Source organism: Ceraceosorus guamensis (assembly GCF_003144195.1).
Source record: "Ceraceosorus guamensis strain MCA 4658 unplaced genomic scaffold IE81scaffold_75, whole genome shotgun sequence".
NCBI lineage: Eukaryota > Fungi > Basidiomycota > Exobasidiomycetes > Ceraceosorales > Ceraceosoraceae > Ceraceosorus > Ceraceosorus guamensis.
Window position 1 is genome coordinate 28,651 of NW_020290070.1, and position 26,013 is coordinate 54,663.

The 26,013-nt window shown below is 54.4% G+C and overlaps 9 protein-coding genes across 9 annotated transcripts; 5 read left to right on the top strand and 4 right to left on the bottom strand.

Annotated features, from left to right (window-relative positions):
- Positions 1-160: 160 nt before the first annotated feature.
- IE81DRAFT_368467 (hypothetical protein) lies at positions 161-2,559 on the top strand. The gene is made up of 2 exons (XM_025517152.1): positions 161-1,529; positions 1,602-2,559. Exons 1-2 carry the CDS (start codon positions 273-275, stop codon positions 2,352-2,354), a joined length of 2,010 nt encoding a protein of 669 aa, XP_025367378.1. The 5' UTR covers positions 161-272; the 3' UTR covers positions 2,355-2,559.
- A 3,954-nt stretch (positions 2,560-6,513) lies between these two features.
- IE81DRAFT_293716 (DUF300-domain-containing protein) lies at positions 6,514-7,690 on the bottom strand (the record flags this gene model as incomplete). The annotated part of the gene is made up of 2 exons (XM_025512015.1): positions 6,514-7,341; positions 7,409-7,690. Coding segments are annotated over 2 exons (1,110 nt in total), but the record flags the coding sequence as incomplete, so codon positions are not given.
- Positions 7,691-8,433: 743 nt separating this feature from the next.
- On the top strand, positions 8,434-10,363 carry IE81DRAFT_325785 (hypothetical protein). Its single transcript, XM_025514624.1, has 5 exons — positions 8,434-8,977; positions 9,106-9,434; positions 9,527-9,879; positions 9,974-9,989; positions 10,047-10,363. Exons 1-5 carry the CDS (start codon positions 8,720-8,722, stop codon positions 10,078-10,080), a joined length of 990 nt encoding a protein of 329 aa, XP_025367380.1. The 5' UTR covers positions 8,434-8,719; the 3' UTR covers positions 10,081-10,363.
- On the bottom strand, positions 10,047-14,985 carry IE81DRAFT_325786 (P-loop containing nucleoside triphosphate hydrolase protein). Its single transcript, XM_025514625.1, has 5 exons — positions 13,433-14,985; positions 13,244-13,361; positions 11,000-13,173; positions 10,726-10,922; positions 10,047-10,641 (listed from the first exon to the last, which is right to left on the bottom strand). The coding sequence occupies exons 1-5, from the start codon at positions 14,827-14,829 to the stop codon at positions 10,241-10,243; spliced, it is 4,287 nt and encodes a 1,428-aa protein (XP_025367381.1). The 5' UTR covers positions 14,830-14,985; the 3' UTR covers positions 10,047-10,240.
- A 192-nt stretch (positions 14,986-15,177) lies between these two features.
- IE81DRAFT_368471 (hypothetical protein) lies at positions 15,178-16,935 on the top strand. The gene is made up of 2 exons (XM_025517153.1): positions 15,178-15,749; positions 15,835-16,935. Exons 1-2 carry the CDS (start codon positions 15,362-15,364, stop codon positions 16,440-16,442), a joined length of 996 nt encoding a protein of 331 aa, XP_025367382.1. The 5' UTR covers positions 15,178-15,361; the 3' UTR covers positions 16,443-16,935.
- IE81DRAFT_325788 (hypothetical protein) lies at positions 16,267-18,933 on the bottom strand. Its single transcript, XM_025514626.1, has 6 exons — positions 18,390-18,933; positions 18,129-18,318; positions 17,881-18,034; positions 17,263-17,759; positions 17,037-17,186; positions 16,267-16,951 (listed from the first exon to the last, which is right to left on the bottom strand). The coding sequence occupies exons 1-6, from the start codon at positions 18,435-18,437 to the stop codon at positions 16,701-16,703; spliced, it is 1,290 nt and encodes a 429-aa protein (XP_025367383.1). The 5' UTR covers positions 18,438-18,933; the 3' UTR covers positions 16,267-16,700.
- A 307-nt stretch (positions 18,934-19,240) lies between these two features.
- On the top strand, positions 19,241-21,036 carry IE81DRAFT_325789 (hypothetical protein). Its single transcript, XM_025514627.1, has 2 exons — positions 19,241-20,205; positions 20,444-21,036. Exons 1-2 carry the CDS (start codon positions 19,738-19,740, stop codon positions 20,693-20,695), a joined length of 720 nt encoding a protein of 239 aa, XP_025367384.1. The 5' UTR covers positions 19,241-19,737; the 3' UTR covers positions 20,696-21,036.
- Positions 20,749-22,671, bottom strand: IE81DRAFT_235718 (hypothetical protein). Its single transcript, XM_025511171.1, has 4 exons — positions 22,379-22,671; positions 21,996-22,315; positions 21,279-21,912; positions 20,749-21,209 (listed from the first exon to the last, which is right to left on the bottom strand). The coding sequence occupies exons 1-4, from the start codon at positions 22,597-22,599 to the stop codon at positions 21,059-21,061; spliced, it is 1,326 nt and encodes a 441-aa protein (XP_025367385.1). The 5' UTR covers positions 22,600-22,671; the 3' UTR covers positions 20,749-21,058.
- Positions 22,672-23,304: 633 nt separating this feature from the next.
- Positions 23,305-24,404, top strand: IE81DRAFT_368474 (hypothetical protein). Its single transcript, XM_025517154.1, has 2 exons — positions 23,305-23,622; positions 23,786-24,404. Exons 1-2 carry the CDS (start codon positions 23,467-23,469, stop codon positions 23,924-23,926), a joined length of 297 nt encoding a protein of 98 aa, XP_025367386.1. The 5' UTR covers positions 23,305-23,466; the 3' UTR covers positions 23,927-24,404.
- The last annotated feature ends 1,609 nt before the right edge of the window (positions 24,405-26,013 follow it).

Below are 26,013 nucleotides of genomic sequence, written 5' to 3' on the forward strand. Positions count from 1 at the left end.
GATTCGAGAAGCTGTTCAATGGGATCACGTGTTTCACGCGGCATTACCGAAGCGTTCCACCATGATGACGATGCAGGGCGACCGCATAATCTGAATTTGAATCGTGAATTGAAATCGTAAATTCTTGAGCGCTTGAATCATGAGTGACTTTGCCACTCCTCCAGCACCTGACCACAACATGGCAAGCTGATCCTTCGCTGGATTCTGGTCACTCGCGTCTCCTCACACCTGGATTGCCCAGCACAAGCTCGAGAGAGCGCATACAGCAGACCATGCGAAGCATCTGTGCGGTATGTGGCGGCGCGAGGCCTTTGGCTATCATTGCACGGCATGCCTTCTCGTCACTCACACCGGGTGCTCATCCGGTCAAGAGTGCTCTGCTACCTCGCAAGCGGCTCAGACTCGCATTTGCTGATCGTGATGCAAGTCGAGAGTCCCACTTCCACACGTCGAGGTCCTTTAGCAACTCTGCCGTTTGCCGGGCCAAAGGCGAACACAGAGACGACAGTCAACTGGTTGCCGACGAGCCACTGACCGGATCAGCCAAGCTGCTTGCAGATGCTCTGGCGGAAGAGGCATCCTTGGGAGGTCACGCAAGCGAGGAATCTAGAAGAGATGCAGAGAAAAAGGCTCGTCTCATCGCTGGTCAAGGCGAAGTGTGGACGGGCGATGAGCGGGTAGAAGCGACGATTGAACGAATGTTGCAGGACAAGTACAAGCCTTTGAGGATGCGTGCACCTCAGAGCGGTTACAATTCCCAACATCCAGGGGACGTCAAGATGGGCAGCATACAACAACCAGACATGAGTGGTCGAATCAAGACCGCACCTAGTATGACGTCGACGGGCAGTGTTGGAACTCATGTGGTCCCGCAGAGCACTTCAAGTCGAATCTCTGCACTCCTGGATCTTCCACCACCGGACGCCGAAGGTCGCAGACTACCAAAGACTCCAGAAGGCCAACCATGGCTCGCAAGTTTCATCAACCCCGCGCATATCGGCGGTAAGAGTAGAGACGAGTCTGGAGGGAGCATTTATAGAGCAAAGTACATTTCTGTCATTCCCAACAAGAGCAAGAAAACGGCCGGTATACCCTGGGATGACCCGAGGGCGATGAGCAGACTGAGGGAGGGAAGAAGGAAAGCGGAGAGACAAGGTAGAATGCTGCGTGCCAAGGAAAACACTCTTGATTACAGATTGGGCCTTAGACGAGGCTCGGACGGAAGAGTGCTAGATGTAGACGAAGCACACCCCGAAGAGCTGGAGAAGAGTGAACTTCGTACCTCTGGCGCACCTCTTTCAGAAAGCGACGCGGCGAACTGGGACTTGACCGACGTGACCGACAGAAGAAGTCAGGAGGAGAAAGATTCTGAACTCGTATTCACTTCTGGCGGAGGAGGTATTGGTGGCATCATAGAGGAACGCATCAAAGAAAGCATGAGAAACGGGAATTTCAAAACGAACTCTTTGCGCGGTAAGCCTTTGAGCCGGACAGAGGAGGAGAGCAATCCGTACCTTTCTCGCGAAGAGGTGAGTTGCCCTCGTGTCGCAATAGCGATGATGCTCTGTGATTCTCATCTCACCCACCTGGCATTCGTGCAGCGCTTGATGAATCGCCTCGTGAAGCGACAAGGCGCAGCGCCACCCTTCGTGGAGCTGAACAGCGACCTGGAATCCACGCATCAGAATTTTCGCATGAGGTTGCAAGATTCGTGGGTTCGTCGCGCCAGTAGGATCATTCTCGCCGAAGGCAAGTTGGAGCGGGTGATCGGAGAAGCGACTGTGCAGAGTATTCCCCACGCTCCCAAGACGTCTGGATCTGCGGAGAGCGGTGATTTTGGAACAGCATACACACAGCTTTTGCAGCTCGTCTCGAGCTACCGAGACGTGGCGTGGCAAGCCACGGAGCGAGGCTATCACGAAGCTTGCGTTGCCGATATAAACAGGTCTATTCGGCGATACAATGGCGTAGCGCCATTTCACGCGCGCAGAGCTCTAGTCGATGTGGATTCGGAGCTGCAAAGATGCTTCGAGGCCAGCATCGAAGAGATTGCGGTCAGTCTGATAGAGGGCTTGCGCAAGAGCGGCAAACTTTCTCCCGAACTGTTGAGCAGCTTGCCTGTCCGTCTCACCGCGCCTTCGAGCCGAAGATCGGGCCGCCTTGGACTTGATCCACATTTACCGAAAAAGGAACCCGGCACTGGACTTCCTGATCCGGCCTTTGCTACGCTCGATACCACCTTCAGGTCTTTTGGCGAAGAAGCCCGACAAGGACGTTTCCAGCGGCAAGGCCTCGGCCTGGCTCTGCTCTTGAGACGCACTGTCGAACGTGCCAGACACTTGTTCGGCGCATGATCCGCAGCCCTTACCCCCAGCTTTGCCTCTGTGCGAATACATGCACTCTTCCTCCCGCACATTCGCGGCGATAGACTCTTGTTTTGCGCACGTCTTTGCACGCCCTCGCATCTTAAAGCAATTCCCTATTAAAAAGGAGCAAAAATGCAGTCTCAAAAGTACAAAAATCTTGCAACGTGGCAGCAGCTCAAGAGTTTACGGCGGCACAAGGGGGGGGGGGGGGGGAACGTCTTCAAATGGCAAAAGCGAGGTTGAGTCGAAGGGGTCGGACGCGGTACATCAAGATCCTTGGCCGTCGTGTTCTGCCGCGCCGCAGTCAATCGACATAGTCGACGCTGAACCCCTCGGGCAACTCATACCCGCGACTAGCTCGTCGAGGTTGGCGCTGAATCGGAGCGTCGCGCCCATACGTCTGCTGATGGATCGGAGAGGATCCAGGACGAGTATTGTAAGGGTGCATCGTTCGCGCAACAGGATTGGCGGATCCCATGCCGCGCGACGGAGTCGGCAGAGAATACTGACGAGATCCTTGCATTTGCGGAGGACCTTCATACCCACGAGCGCCGCCTTGTATCGTATCACGACGAGAGCGGGCAGGCTCGACAATGTATGGCTGGTTAAAATGCGATGCTTGGGGATGGTACGGCCGTGATGCAGAGCTTGGTGCAGGACCTTGGAAACGAGGTGGCCCAGGTAGATGATAGGTCCTGGATTGTTCAGCTGGATCGATTGAATGTCTTCTTTCTCTAGACGATCCATATCCGTCTCGGACATACGAGGGCCGTTGTTGCATTGTCTGACCTCTCTGCTCGTACTCTGCAGACTCGATAGAATGTCTTCTCGCGCGTCTCTGAGCAAGTATTGTCTCCTGCATTTGTTGTCTCATCCATTGTTCCTCTTCCATGTGGCGCATTGCTTGGTCGGAGCTGTGTTGCGCGCGGAAAGGCTGGGGGCCGCCGGTCATGAAGCGACTGCCCGGCATGCCCGGAGCGTTGGGATAAGGTTGAGGAACGACCTGTCGAGGAGCTGGCGGACGAGGTCGCTGGTACGCGTAAGGGTTGATGGTCTGGCCTGGCTGTAAGCCGCTTGCAAGATCTCGCGAATTTTGAGCAGGACCGGCGGCCAGCTGCGAGGCTCCAATGCCAGCTCGATTAGACTCTTTCTCTTTCCGTGCCTCGGCAGGGATGACGGGCGACTTTGCAGCAGTCGCAGCGGCAGTAAAGGCATCTGCGTCCTCTCCGACGTCGACACCAAGTTGCGAAGGCGCGGGCAGGGGCGTGTAAGGCGCAGGCTGTCTGGTCTTGGTGCCAAACCATGTCCGCTTCGATACGGATGCTGGCTGAATGGCCGCAATCTGACTCGGTCCAACCTTGGGCGCAGCAGTGAGATGCTGTAGCCCCTTTGTGGCCGGGCTCTGCGATTTGATTCGCTCAGCCTGAGCTTTGGCGCGCGCAGCATTCTCAGCATTCCTAGCAGCTCGCTCGAATCTTTCCTTCTCTGCACGCCACGTTTCAAACGCCTCAACTCTCTCAGCATCTGCGCGCGCAACCGCAGCCTGTTCTTCCGCTCGCTGGCGTTGAGCCTGTGAAAGTGCCCCATTCGTCACGGTGCCCTTTGTTCCGGGCTTGGCGGGCAGACCGAGGTACTCTCGCTCTTTCTCTTCCATACTTTTGTGCTTCGGCACAGAGTCAGACCTGCTTCTGGGCGCACCAGAGGTGCTTGACCGAGCATCTGGCCTCGCGATATCCTGGAACGTCAGTCGACGTTCACGACCCGAAGCGGAAGTGGTCGTAGAAGCAGGCGCAGCTCTCTGACTAGACACTGGCTCCTGCACGTTCGCAGGCTCGGACAGGCCTTTGGGTGACAGCGCTGTCGGCAAGATCAAGCTGATCTTTTTGCCCTTTGGACCTGTAGCCGTTTGGGAAGAAGCCACGCCTGCTGAGGGTCCGCTTTGCGTGGTCTTGCCAGAGCTGACCGAAGGAGCACGATGAGGTGCCGCAAGAGGAGGCGGTTGAGAGGACCTTGCTCTAGGAGAGTGGTTCTCGGCCTTTCGAGCAGAATGACTTGGGTCGAAGAATCCAACATTCTGGCTGCCACCGGACTCATAAGATCTTCCCGCGACGATCTGCGGACTCGCAGACGCGACGTGTCTAGAATCCGCTGGTAGCGACGCAAGCGCATGTACGCTTGTCCTGGAAGAAGCCAGAGCGACACCTCGCTGAGACTGGCATGCCACGGTGCTTGAATCCACCTTGCTGCCCGATGCCGATATCGCTCTATTGTCTCCCAACGCTATTTCCGTCTGAACGGGGCTGGACGAAAAGATGGAGTTCGGCGGGGCGACAAAGGAGGTGCTGGAGCCCGTTGAGATGCGCTTTTGAGCTGGCACAGTGCTGGTCGACGGGGCACTATACTGCTGGGCTGATGCGCGGACAGGCCTCGGAGCTACCACTGGAGTCTCGGACGGAGCCGGTTGCACGTGAGGTCCAGCATTTGGAGCCGAAGCATATCCGTGCTTCGCCCTTTGCGAACTGAAGTCTTGAGGTCTCAGCACAGCGTCTAGGCTAGCTGACGGCGACTGTATCATCTGTTGCGGTTGCGGTTGCGGGTGTGCCCTGGGTGTTTGTAGATCCGCTTGGACGGGCTTGTGTCTGGATTGGTCTGTTCGAAGTCCTTTTGCCTGCGACGCGAGCTCGAACGGCTTCTCAGGCTCCCTCGAGCGATGAGCTCTTATCATAGACTTGCTCTCCCGCGTGAGTCCGCTGGTATGACTAACAGGGAGTCCGGTTGACTTGTGTGTGCCACCAGAGCTGATTTGGACAGGTGGACGAGTCGCGGCTCTAGCTGCGTACCTGTCTGTGGCAGGGTCGCTGAAAAGCGTGCCGCGCGGTACTCCAGCAGCCGAGGATGCCGCTGGGGACGGTGGCCTGTCTCTAGCGGTGTAATCCTTAGGCTGAAATTTTGAAGGCGATGTCTCGCTGGAGATCGGCGTCAGCACTGGCGCGTCCGCAGCTGCGCCGTTGGCTGCGTGCCCATCAACACTGGCGGCGTGCGACTGCACACCTACCCCATCTTTCAAGACTGGCAGACTGTCAGCACGCCCTACCGCATCTGGTAACAGACGAGGTGACACGTCGCTATCCGCATGGGTCGCCTCCGTACGAGCTGCCGTTGTGCGCATGCTTGATACTCTCGAAAAGGCGTTGGGCATTCCCAAAACTTCCTTATCGATGCGACCAGTGGAGACCGTCTGCAAGATCGGCGGTCGCGTTTCGGCCGTAGTCTGTCTAGGAGTGGCTGGTCCGACCAACTCCCTAGTCGCATTGACAGGACTATGCTCGCTCGTACCTTCTGGCGATTGATGCGTGGCAATGAAGCGATCCAACGGCGAATCCGCATCACGCAGTGCCGAAATCTCTGCCGACTCGTTGGACGAGGAAGACCATTTCTTGCTCACAGCTGGACGATCATCGTGATCGCTGGAGCGAACGTCTCCCAATACTCCGTCGGGTTGCGGGTGGACAGCTTCAGCGGTCTCAGAGCCGGACAGTCGAGCCACGACGCCTCTCCACCATGCCCCTATGCTGCCGCTGCCTTGCCTTCGAGATCGAGCTTCCTTCGCGTCTCGCACCTTCTCGTCGAGCTCTTCCTCCTGCTCAATATCGTCCAGAGCAGTCAACTTGTACCGTCGTTGGTCAGGCCGGAAGGTCTTGCGTTCACGCGCAAATAACGGTGGCGGCGTGTCATCGTAACGCAGCGACGGTAGGGTCGGCAAGGCAGGCTTGGCGATATGAGACATCAAGCCTCTGGATTCTCTGCGAATATTTTCGTCTTGATCTCCATCAAACGCGTCCTCCTCTTCGTTGTCGTCGAGGTTCCCCGCGTCTTCAGCCTCCGGGTCGTAGAGAGGGTCGAGAGCGCGGTTGCCTTTGGGTCTGCCCAGCGATGGGTCGTGCTCGCCTGGAGCTGGTGCCGAGGAGGGACCTTTACGCATCTTTGAGCGTGGATCTTGCTCTGCCGCCTTTTTCTCGGACTCGAGAACCGAGCCATCGGCTGTGTCCTCCACATCCACATCTCCAGACCCCTCATCCGGTGCGCCTCCGTCTTTGAAGAAGCTCTTGCTCGCTGCTTTGGCCCTTTGCCTCTCCCGATCGAGCTCGGCCCACCGATCTCTGCCCATTGCCTTCTCCAAGTGGTCGTACTTTTGCCTGCGAACTTCGTCGACATAGGTAAAGTCGCGTCCTCTAGATCTGGCGAGGACGTACCTCGAAGAGTCTTTCATGCCGTACCACCAATCCCTGAAATCGATAACATCCTTGAATGCCGCCCATCTCTTGGTCCTCCGCGTGCGATCTGCAGGCCGATAGATCTTGTGAGTGAAGGCTACCAGATGAACAAAGCCGAAGATGAACATTTCGAACGTTTCAAGGAGTGCATTGATGCCTACTTGCACCTCCTCTACCGTCATGTACTCTGTCTCTTTGATGACGTTGAAGTAAGCGAGGATGGAGAGGAAGGTGGATTGCCAGAAGACGAGAAAAACGATGGTCTTGACCGACAAGAACTTGAGGACTGGCGAGTAAGGTTTCAGCTCTTTCTGGACCGGAAGGTAGAACTGCACCACGCAGTACATGGCCACGGTGACGGATATACTGATGATCAGCGAGATGTAGATGTGTCCGAATTTGGGACTCCAGGAGGCCAAGCAGTAGTATCCAAAGTACTCGAGGGCGACTGCTGCGAGCGTGCAGACTGGCCGGACGATGGCATACTGCAAGATGGAGATCTTCATCAACCATAGGAAGTGCAATCCTGAGGGTCGATACTTCCACCATCCCAACGGGAAGAACCACTTCTTGAGCTTAACATTGCGGAAGACTTCGTCTTGCTCCACCGGCGTGTCTCCAATATACTGCAGCAAGAGGTAGAAGAAGGAAGTGATCACTACGCTCTCGTAGCAATCGCGTACCGTTTCGTAGTAGATCGCCTGCGTTGCGATGCAGAGGTGTCAGCCGCATCGCCAAGAAGCACGTCGCGCTGACAAAGCGACTCACATGATTGTAGTAAAAGTAGGAGAGCCAAGAGACAATTGCATAGATTGGCACCATGAGTAGCATCCTCACAATGTGTCTTTGCTGTTGCGGGCAGGTGTAGAACACCAAGTGCCTGTCCACCAAATACACTGTGCAGGATGTAGCCACAAGGGCAAAAAACCCGCTGATGATCCATCCTACTTGGTGAGCCTTGAAGTTTAATTGTCCATCCTGGTAGAAGGGCACAGGGTCTACCGGCTTGTAGACCACAGGGCAGCCCGTGGATGTGACGTTGTGGGACATCGCGTCCTGCAAGCCTCTACCGCGCTTGATACCCCACTTCAGAAGATATTGGAGGGCTTCGCTGCGGACCTGAGCATCCGCGTTGGAGGACTGATCTTGAAACACTTTTAGCTGTAGAAGTGTTTAAGGTAGTTGGGTATGATTTGGTTCGTGTCTCGTTCGTTAAGTTTCGTGCGTTGCGTTAAGTCGTGCTTCGTATATAGATGGTTTGAGTAAATATCGTCAGCGTATCATGATGATCAAAATGTTGGAGCGTGCTCTTCAGGCAAGCGCCTGAGGCGGGGGAAGCGGAGGTGATGGTGATGCTGAAGCCTGCTTAGGCTTTGGGCCAGAGACGAAGGCAAAACGCAGCTGGGTCCGTCGGCGGATCGAAGCTGACTGTGTGCGTGCACCCTGCTGAGAGCGGCCCGATGAATGTGCTTCAAATCAACCAGCGCGCTCTTGTAATCATCGACTACAATCCTTGGCAAGGCCGCCTGAAGCCTTGCAGAAAATCGCGCAGACCGCCAAGATTTGGTCTAGCGCACGTCGCGTCAGGGGCTTCCCTGATGCTGATATGTCGGCGCGTTGCGTGCGTGCGCACGATTTGGGACTCTGAGCAAGGATCACGTGATTGTCGTGAGGCGGGAAGCTTCACACAGCCTCATCATGCAACATGCAAGCACCTAACTGAATTCACGAGTCGTGATCCTTGATTATGCACATGCTTCGTTCGGGGACGTTGAATGGCTACCGGTACGCTGTCCACGGGTCGTAGGTGCTCTCAGCTACGGCACCACTCGTGACTCACGATTCCAACTCATCTTGATTTGTGATCACGATGGCATGCGGAAGAGCAAAATGCAGTGATAGACGGCATCCTACTTCTGTCCATACAAAGCTGATGCGCATACACAAGCTGTCCAGCATCTGACTCACGACGGTCCGTCCGCCCTTCCCCTCCTTTTTCTCTGCTTCTGGCTACAGCGCGAAACGGATCAATCGCAGCATTGAAGCCGAGCACATCCACCCAGCGGCTCCAGAACAATTATGTCTGCCGCATCAGGTAGCGCAGTGCGCCTGCTGACCACCACCTCGCGCATTCTCCCACCCGTGCCCGCACTCGGAGAAGCCCATTCAGCTTCCGCTCGAGCGGTTCTCAGACCTCGACTGATAGAGATGCTTCAATCTCAGGGGCTAGAGCTGGATGAAACCATTGGCGAAGGGCTCTGGTCAGGACCTCGAGGTCAAGAACATGCAGAGCGTCATGACGACGAAGAACTCATGGCTTGGCACCTGGTGGGCGAAGTGAGTTGAGTTGATCGTCGGCTGTGCAACACCATGCTCACTTCCTTGAACGTTGCAATGCACCTCCGATGCCGCCTTGAATACCTTGATTCGCTCAACCTGATCTTCATGCCGTTTGCTACTCGCAGGTCTGCGCAAATGGTGATCTGGATCGACTGGTGCGATTGAAAGCGTGCGACAGAGCCTACTTGGAATGGGCCAAGCCCATCCGCAAAAAATGGGGCGGTCTAGAGAATTACATTCGAGTTGTTCGTCTCGGCTGGCCCAACCCTGAAGCCCCCCTGCCCGCATACCTTTCGAAGACGACCGGAAATGATGAGGGCGCTCGAGCAAGTGAGGCGAAGGTGATTCTGCAGCAGGATTACTTTCTCGACACGGATGATGAGACGTTGGTCAGACGAGTACCCAACGATTGGCCCTACGCCATACCTGAAGATTGTGAGCATTGGGTAGTGTGGTGAGTGTAGACGCAACGAGGAGCCTTGCAATGCTGCTGAAGAGCACTGCATGTCGGCGATGCTCAATGTAAGTGCGCTGTTTGGACTACAGGTCTCGGAAGGAAATCTACACGCGGTCGCTCTTCTTTGCTCCCAATCCGCCTTGGCAGCAAGACGAACCCTTCAAGGGTGAACTATGGTCCGCCATCGTCAAAGATGGTATTCGAGGGCACACAGGCTCTTCGTCCAATTCGAACTCGACAAAGTACACAGGCTGGCGAACACTCGAGCATCTGCAAGAAAGCTTGGCCGCCACGGCCACACAAGCTGAAATTCGCGAGCTAGCAGAATCGGCGCAGAGCTGGACGGGCAGGGAAGTGTCCAAGTACGTCAAGAGGACGTGGGATGAGAAGCAGTGGGAGACAAACTGGTTTTGCAATCCGCCTCATTTGAGAACAGTACCAGGTGTGTAGTCTCAAGTAAAAGGCTTTATGAGCGTCCCCATTGGCGCAAGTGTCACCGGCTGACCAACACGCCATTTCCTGGCTTTTACTCGCAGGCCTCAGTCACTTTCAGTGAGTGTGTGTCTTGTCAAGATTGCTGTTGTATACGCTCATGACATTGTTTCACAGTGTCATTTCCAGAAGGAAGGTTGTCGCTAGCTGAAGCCCACGACCCCCAATAGAACACGAGAAGCAAGCGCATCTCGGGCTAGGCGAAGTTCACACGACCCGATACACGGCGGATTGCGTGGATTGTTGTTGTACAGACGATATGTGAGCAACGCGAGGCTATGTGAGAACGTAGTTTCCGCTAGTGAAAATATCTACGAGGCAGACTGGTCCTCTTCAAAAGTAGTAGAATCTCCAATTTCCTCTCTATCATTTCTCCTCTCCTGTCTGATTTCCTGCTTGACGCTATGAATGGCAACTTCAATTTGCGGGGGCAACACCTCTTCTAGATCCTCCACGAGCACATCTGGGTTGGCTCGAACAGGAGTAGCCTGACAGATAGTGTGGCCCGAAGAGTCTACCGAGTCCAATCTGCCCTCCGCATGTCCTGGCTCGTTCTGCTGCGGCAAGTCCGCATCGAACGGTTCCAGGCCTACCAATCCTCGCAGGACCGCTAGAGCGCCGACTTTCGAAGTGACGACGTTGGCATGGGCGCATCCTTGCCAGGTGATGCATTGTGGGCAGCCCTGCAGACACTCGCACGATTCGATCACCGCTGTTCGTTTATCGTTCGAAGGAAGCTAGCACGTGAGCAGCGTCTATGTGTGTATGCGGAGCGTTACACATGCCCGAAACTCACAGATCGCGATACGTATCAGACCGTCAAGATGCTCAAACGCCTTGGCACATACGCCGCTATTCTGGCCGGGCGTGTCGTAGAAGATGAGCCTGGCAGGTCTCTTGCGCGTCGTAGCTTTGCGCGCATATTCTCTTTCCGCCACTTTGCACTCCGTCCTGACGTCGCCGGCCATCGTGACGACAAACATCGGCGTAAGACTGAGCAGAAAAGCAAGCGTAAGGAGTCGCATCAGTTTCAAAGGCCAATGCGAGCCGATGAGGGTAGCGACACATACCTCAAGATCGCATGCTCTGCAGCGTGTATTGCAGCCGCGGCGTTGATGGTCTTGCTGACGAGCGCATTGATGAGCCAAAGCGGCACATCGATCCAGGTCCCCTTTGTGTCCCTCTTGAAGGGAGGGCAGTCCACATCCACCGTGTCCAAAATATTAGCTCTTCTATCCACCTTGAAGTACCCCCAGACTCGAGTTTCTATGCGAACGTGACCATAGTAAGCTCTGCTGGTAGTTCCCCGGAGCGATCGAATACGATGCGTTTCGACCGCGTCGGTATCCGTATGGTCCCTTGGGCGTGTGTGGTAGTTGACGTTGGCTTGCACCATCCTAGCCACACGCGTGTCGTGGCTGATCTCCTTGCACAAGAAGCTGCGTCCTTGATGCATGAATACAGCGCCTTCGAACGCTTCAAAGATTGCTCTGTCCGTTTCCACTTCTTCCATGACTCTAGCACCTCCCGTTCGTCCGGGCGTATCGTCCACGTAAACGTACGTCTCTTGTCTCGCACCCCGAATGGCGATCTCTCGAGCTGGAAAGGGTCTGAGCTCATAGCGCGGTAGGAAGAATCCTCCGCCGTCTGGATCGGGCTCCAATCTGTTGTTGCATAACGCAGTGATGTCCCCACCAAAGAAGATCGCATCATCGTGAGGATGGATGGGCAACTCTGCAGCTGCGCATTGAAGATGACCTTCCCTGACAAAATCATTGCCTAGATCCACGGTGAGAGCCGCGTCGGGTTGGTTGAACACTTCATCAGGGTTACGCATATAGTGTTGGTCCAAAGGGAATGGATCTCCAACCAGCACAGCCAGGCTGTCTTTCTGTCGCCGACCGGCTCGACCAGCTTGCTGCCTAAGACTCGAAATTGAGTACGGAAAGCCGAGCATGATGACCGCATCCAAAGAACCGATATCTATACCGAGCTCCAAGGCGCTGGTAGCAACAATCCCCAGCAGTTGACCTTTGAACATATCCACTTCGATTTTCCTCCTATCTTCTGGTGAGTATCCAGATCTGTATGACATGACTCGTTTGGCCACGTCTCCTCTTCCTTCCAAAAGCAAGTCATTCCTGATTTGGTTCATGACAATCTCGCAGGTCCTTCTGACCTTTGTAAAGATGATAGTCCTCACACCTCTTTCGACGAGGTGTCTAAAGATGTGTGAAACCTCGGCATAGGCACTCACTCTACCTTGTTGAGGATCAGCATCGTCTATCAGGGGTGGGTTCCAGATCAACCATTCTTTGGCTCCAGAAGGCGATCCGTCCTCAGTTATAACGGCCACCTCTTCGATCCCAAATAGGGTCTGCATGTGTTCGGCCGGATTAGCAACTGTGGCGCTGCAGCTGATGAATTGAATGTTTCTGTTGCCCAACGCTGCACAGATTCTTCGAAGGCGTCGCATGATGAAGCTTACATGAGCGCCAAACAGCCCATTATAGCAGTGCAGCTCATCCACCACCACGAATCGCAGGTTCTGTAAGAACCGACGCCACTGAGCTTCGTTTGGCAAGATGCTCTGGTGCAACATATCGGGGTTGGTAAAGATTACGGATGCACGATTTCTTATCTCTGTTCTTTGCGTCTTTTCCGTGTCCCCGTCGTATGTGGTCACAAAGATGTCTGTGAGAAGCTCATGCTGAAAGAGCAACTCTTGAAGAGTGCGACGCTGGTCTTGCGCAAGGGCCTTCGTCGGGAAGATGTACATTGCGGTGCAGGTACTTTCCTCCTCCAAAGCACGTATGAGAGGTATCTGGTAGATCAGACTCTTTCCAGAGGAAGTACTGGTCGACACGATGACGTTGCGGCCGTCATCTAGCGCGTTCAAGGCCTCAGCTTGATGCAAATAGAAGTCCTCAATCTTCCTGGTAGCATAGAGTGCGTCGACCAGCTCTTGAGAGAGGGCAAAGGTCAGCCCCTCGTGCCGTGGCTCCCTCTTTTCCATGATTCTGTGCCCGCCAGGCACAATCTGATCTTTCCACCATTTTTGGCCCTTCATCTCGTCGATCACTTCAGTAATGGGTGGTCTCTCTTCGGGATGAGTCATGAGGTGTTCAAGACGCAAGCGCCGTTTTCTCGGTGTCTCGCCCAAGGGATCGCTCAACTTGCCGTTAGGATCCACAGGCACATGCTCGGCAGCAGCGGCAATGAGTAGCTGGACTGGCTCTTCGTTCTACAGAAGAAGCAGCAACGTTCAGATTAGCGAGCAGATATCCTTGCTCATGCGTCGACAAGACACTTACTTTCGCCATGCAAGCGTGAAGCAATTCTAAGACGGCTTGCTCAAATTTGAAGTTACGCTTGTCGATCAGCTTCTTCATTCCTTTGGCCGCCTTGACAGGATCAATGTCTGGCAGACGCCTGGCAAAGATCGCCCGGACATGATAGGCGTCAGCCACGCAAGATGAAGGCTCGAAACAGTGCCTACCTACCTCGGATTTCCCCTCATGGGCTCATTGCTTCTCGCCGCTCTCTGTCTGGCAAAACGAGCGCCCCTACCAGTAGCTTTGTGGCCATTCAGAAGCGTTCCATCATTGAACTCAAACATGAGGACATACTGATCCTCTTCTTCTCTGCTATTCTTCGGCCTTCCGCTCGCGTTCTGCGTTGGCGGTTGTTCTAGTTCAATAGCTGGCAAGAGGCCTTCAAGCGAGGCGTCATTTGCGAGTTGACTGGTACTCGCTTGAAGCTCTCGGGCTTCCGCTTCTATGTCCCTGGCTGTATCTGCATACGTCTTGTCTATATCTGCCCTTTCTGCCGCCTTCCCCTTGAGCGAAGTCGAAGCTGTCAGTTCTTGATGTAGAAACAAGGCGTCCGTATCGACGTACGCCAACGAGATAAGGTCGGGACACAAAGACTTCAGCTGAGCCAAGTCGAATATTTCCAAGTTTCTCTTGAGCAACGCTTCTACGCTGGATCTGAGAGTGTTGTAAGTGGTGGACAGATGTTTGCGAGATTGACAAAAAGCGTAAACCGTATTGAGAGCTTTGAAAACCAGCTCGAGATTGAGGAAATGCTCTGGCCATTCAAAGTCTCGCACGCGGACCTCGTCGTCTCCATCTGCAGCCTCTTCGTGATCGAGAGTCGTGCTAGCTTGACGTCCCTCTGCCTGCACACGTTGTGCAGCATCCTTTCCCATGCTCCCTCCGGCATCTGTTTGCGAGGTGGTAGCTGGTGGCAAAGCTGGTTCCAATGCTGAAACTGGTCCCTGTTCCCTTCTCTGGCGCTTTCGTGGAGGGGTACGTGGAATATCGCTAGAAGCGTATTCTGCAGGAGCGTCTTCGGCATCCGGATCAGGCTTGACGTCTGACCCCCTCTGCAGACAATGCAAATGCGTAGCAGATGCGGTGCGCTGTTGAGCAACTCCAGATTCCGCCTTCACACGGGGCGTCGAGCTCATGTCAGCCTCTGGCGGTGCCGCGTCGCCGCTCAAAAGATTCTCTTCCAGCTTGACGGCAGGGCGATGCAACATTCTGAACTGAGCATCAGAGGCCTTGGCAGCAGCTTGAGCTTCTTGCCGCTTTCTCCATGCTGCTCCGCTCGCTCTGACAGCTTCAGCAGCGCTGCTGGATAAGGCCTGCCTGCGAAGGATGGAGGGGTCATCGTCCGGATCGGCCCGTGCGGTTGGCGAAGTTGGAGGCGAAACTAGATCTACGGCAGTCTCGAGAGTGTGTCCGGTCGAAGCTGTGCCATGATTGTCGCTTCGCGTGGATGGTGAATGCCGCGCAGTGCCTGTGCTTGCGTTCGCTTTTGCGCTCGTTTGACTGGAACGCAACCTTTGAGATCGACCCTTGGCCGTCTCTACGTTGAGTCTTGCCAGCCTCGGCATCTGTGGGATGGAGTAGGTTTACAAGCCGAGAGCAGCTCGACTTCACACCGTTCCCTTTCCACACCCTGTCATGCTCGTGGCAAGTTTTCGAAGGGGCACAGCCTGTGACAATGATGACCCTTGACTTGGATCGACGTTCATGTTGGAGAAGTGGTTGGTCTGCGAGTGTTCCAAGGACACAGCCGGCTGACCTCAGCATGCAATCACAATCGCGGCCTCAACTCCACATCACGCGCGCGGCGTCTTGGCGCAAAGTTCAGAGCAGTAGGATGGATCGGCCGAACAGGTCCGAGAAGACGAGCTGAGATCACTCGTGAAGTCAGTCAAGCTATACCAGCACCGGAGTCTCCTAGTTCTTCCCTCTTCGCCATAACGCGCAAAGCGGAAGTGTGGATGGCCGAGCTCGGCATGGACACTCCGACCTTCGCATACACACGGCTATACACCGAGCACTTGCTGGCTATTGATACCCAGCCCATCTGGTAGACGTCCCTTTCCACGTCCTCGCGCTACCCGCAGATTATCGAGCAAGATGGTCGATTCAACAGCGGGTGACAGTTCACACGCAGATGCGGCTCACCAAGCCGCTCGTTCTGGAGAAGAGGCGTCCGAAGTGCTCGACAAAAGTTCCTCATTTCCAGCGCAAGGTCAGAACTCGCAGGACGTCGCAGCCCAGGACCAATCCTCTGTGAATGAGGAAACAGAGGCAATAGGCGCGGCAGCTGAAAGGCCCGAAGGAAGCATGTTGGCGCCTCAATCAGGTGCAGAAGTGGGACTGGTGGAAACTGAAGAAAATGGACCGCATGATGCGGAGCACGAGGAGATCAACGAATCAAGCAGTGGTTTGACCCAGATTGAAAAATCTCAGCCACCTTTACCGGACGAGCCGGTGCCCTCACATGCTCACTCGTGGCAAGCTGGTGAGTTGGACGCGCTCAACAACTGTGAACTGATTTGCTTAAATCGTGAGTTCACCGCTGAGCCAAATTTCTTTTCTTTCTGCAGTATGGGCCCCTCAATCCGGGGCGTACTATTTCTGGAACACGGCATCAGGAGAGACTACATGGACAAATCCTCTGGGAGAGTCGGGCTCAGGCGGAGCACAAAGAGCGACCCGCTCGTCCGCGGCCGTTCAAGCTGGAGCTCCTTCCGCACCCATGAGTGACGAAGACTTAGCCATCTCAGCAGGTATAGATCCCGACTTGGCCTTTCTCGATTCTCAGCTCTATGCCTCCCAGCTCGCTTCAGCCCGCACTGCGCATTCGCAAGGTCAAGGTCATGGCAGTACCATTGCTACCGCTTCCAACTCTGTCGGGGCCTACTTTGACGCCCGAACAGGTCGAATGGTGTCTGCCTCTTCTCCCTCCCAAGCAAACCCGGACGCTTCAACAAGACATTCTTCGAGCGCCAAAGCAAAGAGACAGATGAATGCTTATTTCGATGTGGATTCGTACGAGGCGCAGAGGGCCGCCGAAAGGGCCGAGGCCGCAGGTGCTGCCAGTGCCAGCGCGAGCGGAGGGAGAGCTGCGCAGAAATTGAGCAAAAAGGAACTGCAGTACTTTAAAGATCGTAAAGCTCAAAAGAGGAGGCAGCAATACTTGAGCGGCACCTGAAAGCATACATGCATCTCAACGGACTGATCCAGACACAGGGATTGCAGAGTGTGGCTATATCGAACGGTGTATGAGATGAGCGGCAACCTTTCGAGAACTCTCATTGTGGCTATCGGCGGCAAGCTGCCAGGCTCGGCTGTGCGCTAAAACCGGGACAGTGCCTATGCTTGCTTCCTGTCAACGAGAAATGCTCAAGAAAGCTCGCCATATCGTATGGCATTGTAAAGACTACGATATGACATGGTGCACAATCAGGGCTCAAACAGTCAGGGCCATCTGATTCTGTTCCGCTGCCGTGCCAGCCGCGTTCGCCGGTGCATGAGCCGCTCCGCTACTTCTGGCCTCATCGATGGTTGTCAAGATCCTATCGATCGATCCTTGCCAATTGACCAATTTCTGCTCCAATGATTTCCACTCTGGATCTCCAAACGTTCTGAAAGTGCTCTTATACACTCTGAATGAAGAAGTCACCTGGCTCAACTTGCCCGAGACCAGACCCGCTCGAATGACTGGCGAGACAGGAGTCGATTTTCTTGAGAGATAAATACTGCAAGCATGCTACACAGCCTCTCTGCTCCGAGGCGCCCGACTCACCATCAATGATCCACGATTCTACATCTGCCTCGGGCTCTCCCAATGCTGCCGCAATATCCGCGTAAGGCACCTCTGCGCTAACGCTACGACTGCACAGGCTCGCCAAATCCAGCAACTTCATTTGCCTCTCCAGCAACGCAGCATTCAGATCTGGTGGTGTGTGCAAGAGTGACACGCATCAGCTCGGCCTTCAAGAGCGAATTTAAAGCCCTTTCGCAGCACTCACTCAGCCTAGATAGCACAGAATCGTTGCCCTTGCCCAACCACGCTTTGAAGTCCTTTGATGAACCGCTGACAAAGATGCTCAAAAGTTCAAATGCCGGCTGTCCTTTTAGCGCTTGAATCGGGCCGATCTGCAGCAAATTGTCAAAGTCCCACACATTCGGCAGACTCAGAGCTGCAGCGATTGTCTGCTCCGCAGCCTGAGCAACTTGCTCCTTTTTCGCCTCCGAGACGCTGTCCAAGTACCGCAGATGAGTGAGGAGAAATTCGTAGGCTTTGGCTTTTTGATCAGCCGCGTCGAGCTTAGAAGCGATGTCCAAGAGGAGCGCAGACTTTGCAGAGGATGGAATAGACCATGTAGAAAGCCATGCTGGAGTCGCAAGCAGTGATTCGGACAGGTAGTCCAGCTCTTCGTTTGCTGCTGCGAGGTTGAGCAGCGCAGTGAGGGTTGTCAGTCGAAGAGGTGAGCTAGCTGAGAGCGAGTTGAATGTGTTGGACAGACTGCTCAAAGAAGATTTCGGTGTCAGATTCAAGTCTGCTAGGGTAAGCTGTGGCGCAAGCTGATGATAGTGCTCCGCCCAGCTCCGGATGGCCACATTGTTCCCATTGCCTAACGACTCACATCCGGTACTTTACAGCGGTCCTCTCTTGCCCCGTCGTCGCAGCAGTGCTCGCAACGACCGAGACCAAATTTTGAATGGCATGGTCTCTCTGTTCCTGAGACGCATACTGCGTGTTAATGAGCGCCACGAGCAAGTTGTACACTCCCTCCAGCTCTGGTTTGTGTAAGAAAGTAGGACAGGAGCGCGTGTCTCTTGATCAGTAGTAGCACGCAGCCGCGCAGGACCTCCCTTCACGATTGCTGCTCACCTCTATCGTTTCCATCCCCTAGCTTGGTGAACTGTCCCAGCAGCTCCGTCAACACCGCCGAAGTCTTTGCCTGATCCGCACCTCCCTCGCCTCCTTCGGCCTCCTCTGCTTTCCGAACATATTTGGAAATGTAGTCATCTCGCTCATCTTCAGGCTGGCTGCGAGCCAAGAACGTGGCAACATCTGCCACCTGAGAGGTATGATGCAGGAGCAGCAGTCAGCGCAGTCATTCTCGTCAGTGAGAAGCGCCCAACGACTGACCTGCTCTGAGAACGCTCCGTCCAGGACTGAGACGAGATCTGCTGACATTCTGACTCGCGCAGCGGGTTGGTAAGAGCTGCGGCTTTCCACGTTCGAAGGGTGAGGATCCTCAGTCCTTGCCAGATGCCGTCAAATTCCTGACCTAGCGACAGCGTCTGTCTGTTGAGTCGTGTTCGTTGTCGCTGGCGTGATCAGCGGTAGGGGACAGTGTACCGATGAATCAGCGTCTGAACACCTGGTGAGACAGCGAGCTGAGGAATGCAGCACAGATGAGATGCTGAAGCTTTAGACCCCCCGCGTGTTGAGGGATTCCTGGCTTGACTTTTCTCGGCCGGGAAAGCGGCGCATGCATGATCCTGGTTCGGTGTCTGTTCTCAGTCAAGAGTCGCAGTCTCAAAGGCGCCTCTGGCCGGTCTAGCTCGAGGAGAATGCACTTGACTGCCAGCGCTTTCGAGACCAAGATGACGCCAGAGCAACCACACTTCAAGCTATCCGTAGCATCTGCAGACTTGACGCAGCTGATTCTGACGCATCGCAAATAATCACAATGAGAGACGAGGTGCTGCACTCCAAGGACCAGTGTCCGAAGCAAATGGGGTGCTTTGCGCTGGAGGGTCAGCGCGTCTAAGTTGTGCAGCTAAATATATTGCCACGTGGCACCTCACAACCTAAGGCGCGGGCATCGGGATCAAGCTGCATCCCTTCGCGGCGCGCGCAAATTCTCCCCGCAGCTATGCGCACGTGTTCGGCCGAGCGCTCAGTGGACTTGTGGACTTCTGGAGAGAGTGCGTGTGTGGTGCCGTAGTCAATCCCTAGGAGGCGTATTGGTTTCTGTACACGACAGACGATCACCTCATCACCACTTTCGACAACCCACTTGTCCCCTTTTCTCAAGATTGGATCGGTTAGTATCTTGCGTTCGACTTCCGCGAGCTCTTCTTGGGAACAGGCTGGTGCCGAATGCAAATTGGGAAGAGCGGACGCTGGGAGATGGTCTGAGCGCTAAGCAGGGAACGGGGCTAGCGAGAGCGAGATGGCTGCATCGAGAGTAGTCGCACCTGGATCGTCACTGGCAGGAGATTCAAAGCTATCCATCAATGGAGCGGATCATCTGCCAGTCGTCGAAACCTGCTCGGACCTAGGCGCCAGTCCAGCACTGTGTGGAGTCGGGCCACCTAGCCCCGGCCGCTGATCGAGCAGGGTGTCGCTGGATGACGACGGCAAGGGTGCGAGGAGTTGCAAAGCAATCAGTCTTGAAGAGTCTTAGGGTGCTGACTAGGGAATCGAAGTCATTTATTTCCGCGCACCTTTACTGACTCCAAATGACTCTCGCCTTCTGACAGTCACAATGGCTTCTCAGGCAACGCCCCGAGCTGGATTTGGCAGGCGCAGCAAGCTGAACCCCTTGCTGAACAAGAAGCCCACCGACGTCAAGCCCAAGCCCAGGAACGCAAAGGCGGCAGCCACCGGCGAGGACAAGCCCACGACTGTCACTAAGCAGCTCAAGAAGGGAGGTTCTCGCACTGTTCCATCCGACAAAGCCAGCCGCTACTATCCCGCCGAGGATGTGGCAGTGCCCAAAAAGAGCCGCAAGGCTCCCAAGCCTGCGGTTCTGCGCAGCAGCATCACTCCTGGAACTGTCCTCATCTTGCTCGCTGGACGCTTCCGCGGAAAGAGGGTCGTCTTCCTGCGACAATTGCCCTCTGGTTTGCTCCTCGTCACTGGACCCTTCAAGGTCAACGGCGTTCCTCTGCGTCGCGTGAACCAGGCATACGTCATTGCGACCAGCACCAAGCTCGAGATTGGCAACCTTTCTGTGAGTGCCCGAAACGAATGCAATGGACTTGGCGAGATGCGAAGGAAGAAAGAGGCAAGCAGAGGCGTAATAGATTGAGAGTTGAACAGATTTGTAGCAATTTTGGTCGTTTGGGTACGAACTCAAGCCCAGAAAGTTGAGAGAGGAGCACATCCGCGGGAGCCTACAACTCGCCGGGGGGTAACCGCTGATTGGATTGAGCGAGTGCTGACCTAGGAATGATGGTTCTCGCATTCAGCTTGACGAGAGCGTCCTCGATGAGAAGAAGTACTTCAAGAGCGAGAAGAGCTCCGGCGCCAAGCCCGAGGCGTCTTTCTTCACCGACCCCGCAAACAAGCAAAAGATCTCGGAGAGCAAGGTCTCCAACCAAAAGTCAGTGGACAAGGCTATTTTGGCGGCTATCAAATCTCAAGGACCTGCATTGCGCAAGTACTTGTCCTCCACTTTTGGTCTCTCCAACGGAGACCGTCCCCACCTCATGCGCTTCTAAGCGTATGCCTTTGAGCTACACACATGCTCTTTTGCAGAGTTGCACTCGACCGCAACGACGAGTCGCTCTAGCCTGTACGTCCATGTCACTACGACCCACTCATTGCACAATCCAAGCCCATTTCTTTCCCTGCTGTTCAACGTGCATTCGGGAACCTCTGGCAGCGACAGCACTTGAACTTGAATCACGTTGCGCAAGTCGTGTTCAAGCCGCTCATCCCTCAGCTCGTATGAGTGTTGAGCCATTGGTCCCTCTTCTTTTGCCTGCACTTGGCCCTTTCCGCTCTGTACCATCCCGAAACATACACAAGCAACGCATGAGATTGGAGAGATGAGGACGAAAAATGATGCAGTCTTGTGGCGATTAGCGCTTGGCCGGCCCTCGACGAGGTTTGGGAATTGTGAAGGGACACTTCAGGATTAGGCGCGACTCCTTGATGGCCTTCTCGCCGCTCGAGCTCCGAACAGATGCGGAGGACGGTGTGCAACCGAGGGACTTGTACACGTCGCCAAGCCTGAACAGCAAATAGCATCACCATGAGTCATGTGCGAATAGAGCTTATGCGCAAGAAAGAGCGACTCACCTGCGGCTCTCGATGCCCATGTCCTTAGCGAGCTCCTTGACATCGACCGAAAAGTTGTTGATGTGCAGAGTAATGGCAGCAAAGTAAGCCAAGCATTTGGTCTCCGTGAAGGGAGTGACGTTGTACCTATGCGTGCTCCTCATCTTTTCGGCAAAAGTATCCATCAGATGGGCAAAGATCATTCTACCATGCTTGTTCTCGTCCACCTTGAGCTTTTCAAGCAGCTTCTGTCTATCATTGGGTCGCCCCACATTCATCTTTTCGTCGTACAGCTTCCAGAGCATAGCTGCGTATAAGCAAAGCGTCAAGCGAAGCTTGCCGTCGTCCTTGACTGATCCACCCGTCGAGGTCTTTAGGATGCCAACTGGCGCTGCGACGCTGCTTCCGTGGTTCACTTGTTGAATCGCTTCCCAAGCTTTGCCGACGAGCCATTTGCTCTTCGCAGGACCGCCTACCGGAAGTCCTTGCTTGACCGCCTCAGGAGACGAAGCGAGCAAAAGATTTGTGATGTCGATAGCTTTGAGTATGCTCGAAGGAACCAAATCTCCAATAGCGTACGCCTCTCTAGGATTCTCTGCTTGCTCGTTGTGCGGAGGTATGGCTTGTGCGGCCTTAGCTGCTGCTTCCACAGCATCTGCGTGAGGGAACCAAGATAGCGAAGCGCAAGACGTCAGACTGGTCAAACGCAAAATTTGGCTCGCTGATTCGGACACTCACCAGCGCTGTCCATATGTTTGGAGCTAGTCTCAATGCCCTCCCGCATGGTGGCCATGATATCGGTCATGTTCTCCGTGTTCACCTTCATCCGGTCATCATTTCTAGCTTTGAGTTTCGTCTTCCTGTTTCCGAAAGCTTCGCCCAAATCTCTTCTCGCTAACATGCGAGCCGCGTAGTCCTGCGCACCGTCTCCATCCAGCACAGAAGAGATGGCTAGAGACTGTTCGGCTAGTGCCTTGATCCTTCGCCGAACGACGAAAGCTGGTGCTACGCGCAGAGTCACTGTGGAGGTTGCAGGATCGTATATGCCAACCAAGAATCTTCAGAAGCGAGCTTGGCGTGAGCAGAGAATTTGCAGGACAGATCCACAGCGCAAGACTCACTCGCCGCTGTAGCCCCTCGCCGACAAGCGATCCTCATCGCTATGCTCTGGAGCAGCAGCAGAAGAGATCCAATTGTTTCCAACATACGACATGGTGTCGGTCTCTCCGGTGAGCATCAGTCTGTTGGACAGCGTCGTCCCTAAAGGTGAGTTATCATCGGGCGCAGCAGCTGCATACATCGCGAAGCTCGTCGAGGGTGGAGGTTCGTAATCGGAGAACATTGCTATTGTTCGTAGGAGATCACTTGTTGTTCAGCCTCATCAAACGGCATTGTCTTGTTGGATGATCGACAGCGCTTGTTTGCCTACTTACCTAAGACAGGTCCAAGTTTCCGGCTCGCATCTTTTCCAACATTCACCACGGCGTGATCCTTGGGCACACTCTCTCCATTGTTCAAGTATCCTGCCTTTCTTATATCTCCATCTGGTACAGCTTGCGATCGGTGTGATGTGTTGGAGCTAGATTTGTCGCTGCGCCTCTCCTTCTTTCTTCCTTCTTTGGCTGAGCCTTCGGAATGCTTTCGTTTGCGATGTTGCTCCTTGGGAAGCTGTGAGGTCGAGGCCACGTCAGGCACAGCCATCTTGGTCAGCCAAGCTCGTGTGGTCGCTGAGAGGTGGGACAGGTCGCAAAAGGCAGACAGCTTGACCAGGATATAGAATCGCGTGCCTTTCGAAGCTGCACCAGTACCAGTATCGTGAGTGGTGTTGAGACTTGCAAGTCACCACGCAGTGAGCTACCTGGTTGTTCGCCATAGCTCTGCCTGCGAAACACGCTTGAAGCAGGTGGGGCGGATTTCAAAAGATTTGGCTGTGCGCACTTGCACTGAGCTGTTCCCGTGCGGAAGAAGTTTGCTGCAACCAAATTCTTGATTTCCAGCATTCAGATTCGTGATTCGCGGGCGCAGTGATTGCACCACGCGCCCGCAACTTCGAATACGTGACTAACGTGCACGCGTCTTCGTGTCTTCCAGCCATCGGATCACACCTCTGCCCGTCTGTTACTAATCCACAAGGACCATCGCACTAAGGGCCCATCCTCCTCAGACCATAGCTCCAAACCTTGAAGAGCCCTCGCTCACCCTTTGGGCAATGGCACAGGGATTCAAGGCCAGCAAGCCTAGCGCTTCGACAAGCAAGGCGTCCAGGTCGGGAAGGAAGAGCAAATCTTCGGCGGGTCCAAAGATCGGTCAGAGGGTGGTGCCACCCAAGAAGGCCAAGGCAGTCAAGCAGGCAAACAACCTGAGAGTGAGTCACTGTGGGAAAGGCTGTATGCGGGATGTCTAAGCGAGGCATTGAGGCCTGAAGCATTCGTTGCTGATGGGTGCGACGGAGCGGTGTCTGTAATTCTCGTCAACTTCACTACTTGCATGCGCACTGGCAACTTACACCCCCACGCCACTATCTCTAGAAACAACAAGCGTCCATCACAACGCGAATTGAAGGCGAAATGGCGGGCAGAGCTTCCAACGGACCCTTGACCATCATGAAGAGCGCTGCGGATGGTGCGGCGGCCGAGAAGGCTGCTCAACAAAAGAAGAAGGGCAAGTGAGCTGTAATCCAACATGCAGTCATCACGCTCTGCTCGGTCACTATGCAGAGCCATCACGAGTTTTATCGGGGGGCACACATTCTGAGGAACGCTCGCCATCACACCTCGAGACGGCGAGGGCTTGCCGAACAGTCTCTCATTTATGCAGAGCATCATGCGGACTCGGTCGTCTTGATTATAACGTGTCTCGACCGTCGAAGCTCACCCGACATCGCAGCATCAGACAGTTGCCCCGTTAGATGCCCCATCGGATGAGGTGACTATGGTGGAGGCAGTGGCATTGTGCCCGGGAGAACATTCCATGTTCCATGTTGTATTGGCAGCACCGTCAGCTACGAGTATGTCCTTGTTTTACCCTGCACGTCCACAGCGCATGAAGATGGGGGCCACTCAAAGCGATGACGGCCTTCGAAGCGCCTCTTTCATGAGTGAGGCAGGTATGCGTGCGGCAAAGGGAAATTCATGCGGTCTTTCTTTGCTTTTTGCCACGGTGATTGCTCTCTGCCCCTTCTCCCACATTTTACGCTGCTCTTCACGGACGATTGATCAAATCTGAGCAACGTTGGCGAGGCCAGATCCTTGAGGCTTGAGCATCAACGAGGTCGTCGTGTCCTTGTTGAAGAGGGGATGAGGTCGAGATCACGTGCGGATGACTGGCAAGCGCATGAACTCAAACTTGCTGCATACGCCTTGCCCCATCCACTCGCTGGTCACGAATTTAGCTCACTCGTGGTGGTACGTACTCGTGACTCATGGACATAGGGCCGCACATCCGCGTAAGATGGACAAGACAAGGCGGCGCGCTTTTACCGGTACACTCGTGACTCCTGACTCCACACTTTGAGCACCACCGTCACCGCTGCACCAGCTCTGATACGCATCACCTAGATCATCGCAGACGCGCGGTCATCACTGCTGAGCTCGTGATTATATATATATTTTGATTACTCGATCACACTGCCGCTGAAATCATCCTCGTCAACCTTTCTGCAAAGATTCGGTCGGAGGTCGCCTTCGCGTCGGATGTCCACTCGATCGCCGTCTTGATTGACGGATGGACAAATCAAGCACCTACATATACAATCGGAATGTCTACCGCCCGTGCCTACGACTTATTTGACTCTCGACGGCAAGGTGACTTTTTCGAACTACTATCCCGCTTGACAATCGGACCATTTTGTGCGCCGAGTCACCATATGGAATCATGAAATGCGAATCCTTGTTCCACTCTAGCAAGACTCACGCGGCTGTCGAGCTGAAGACGGTGGCATCAACCCTCCCACGGCATCGTGCCACATGCGACATGGACACATGCGTTATAGATCAGTACAACACACATATATGCGACCACAGCCACGAATGCAGCAGTCAGCATTTGTAGTTACAATCGGCAAGCAGGGACTTCACTAAAATGGGGCATAGGGAAGGTTTTCAAGGTCAGTGACCTATTCACTCACTGTCACGGACATCAAGGGCGCACACATCAGCACGATCCACGATTCCAGATGGTCGAGTCTTGTGTGATGAGAACGAGAAGATTCAAGACTTCGACGGGAAATCCGATTTGGTCCTTAATGACGTATATACCTCGGACTTGACCACACCTAATCACGCGACAATCCGGCATGCTGAGTTGAAGTACACGCGGCGCGGTCGTGGTGACTCACGCTAACGTCAAGCTTTTTCGGTCGCCACGTATCTTTCCAAAGTGATTTCTGATGACTCGATGCTCGGAGAAATCACGAATGTGAGTGTCGCTCGACGCCTGATTTCCTGCAGGCTCTCAGCACTCTCAGCCGGGTTGGGGTCTGACTGCGTCTTGCTCTCGCTCATTCGACACCTTGCTCTCGCTTATTCGACACCTGACGGTAGTTGAAGCGGCTCTATACAACACTATCGTGACTCAACGGCATGCGAGAGTTGATCAGCACAGTCGACCTCTGCACATCATTTCAAGTCATCATTTCAAGTGGCTATATATATATACATCACGACTCACTCAAACAGAAGAGAGTCGCCGTAAAGTAGTCATCCAAAAATAGATCTGCTCTGCGTTCATGACCGATCATGAAGCAAATCGATCGGAT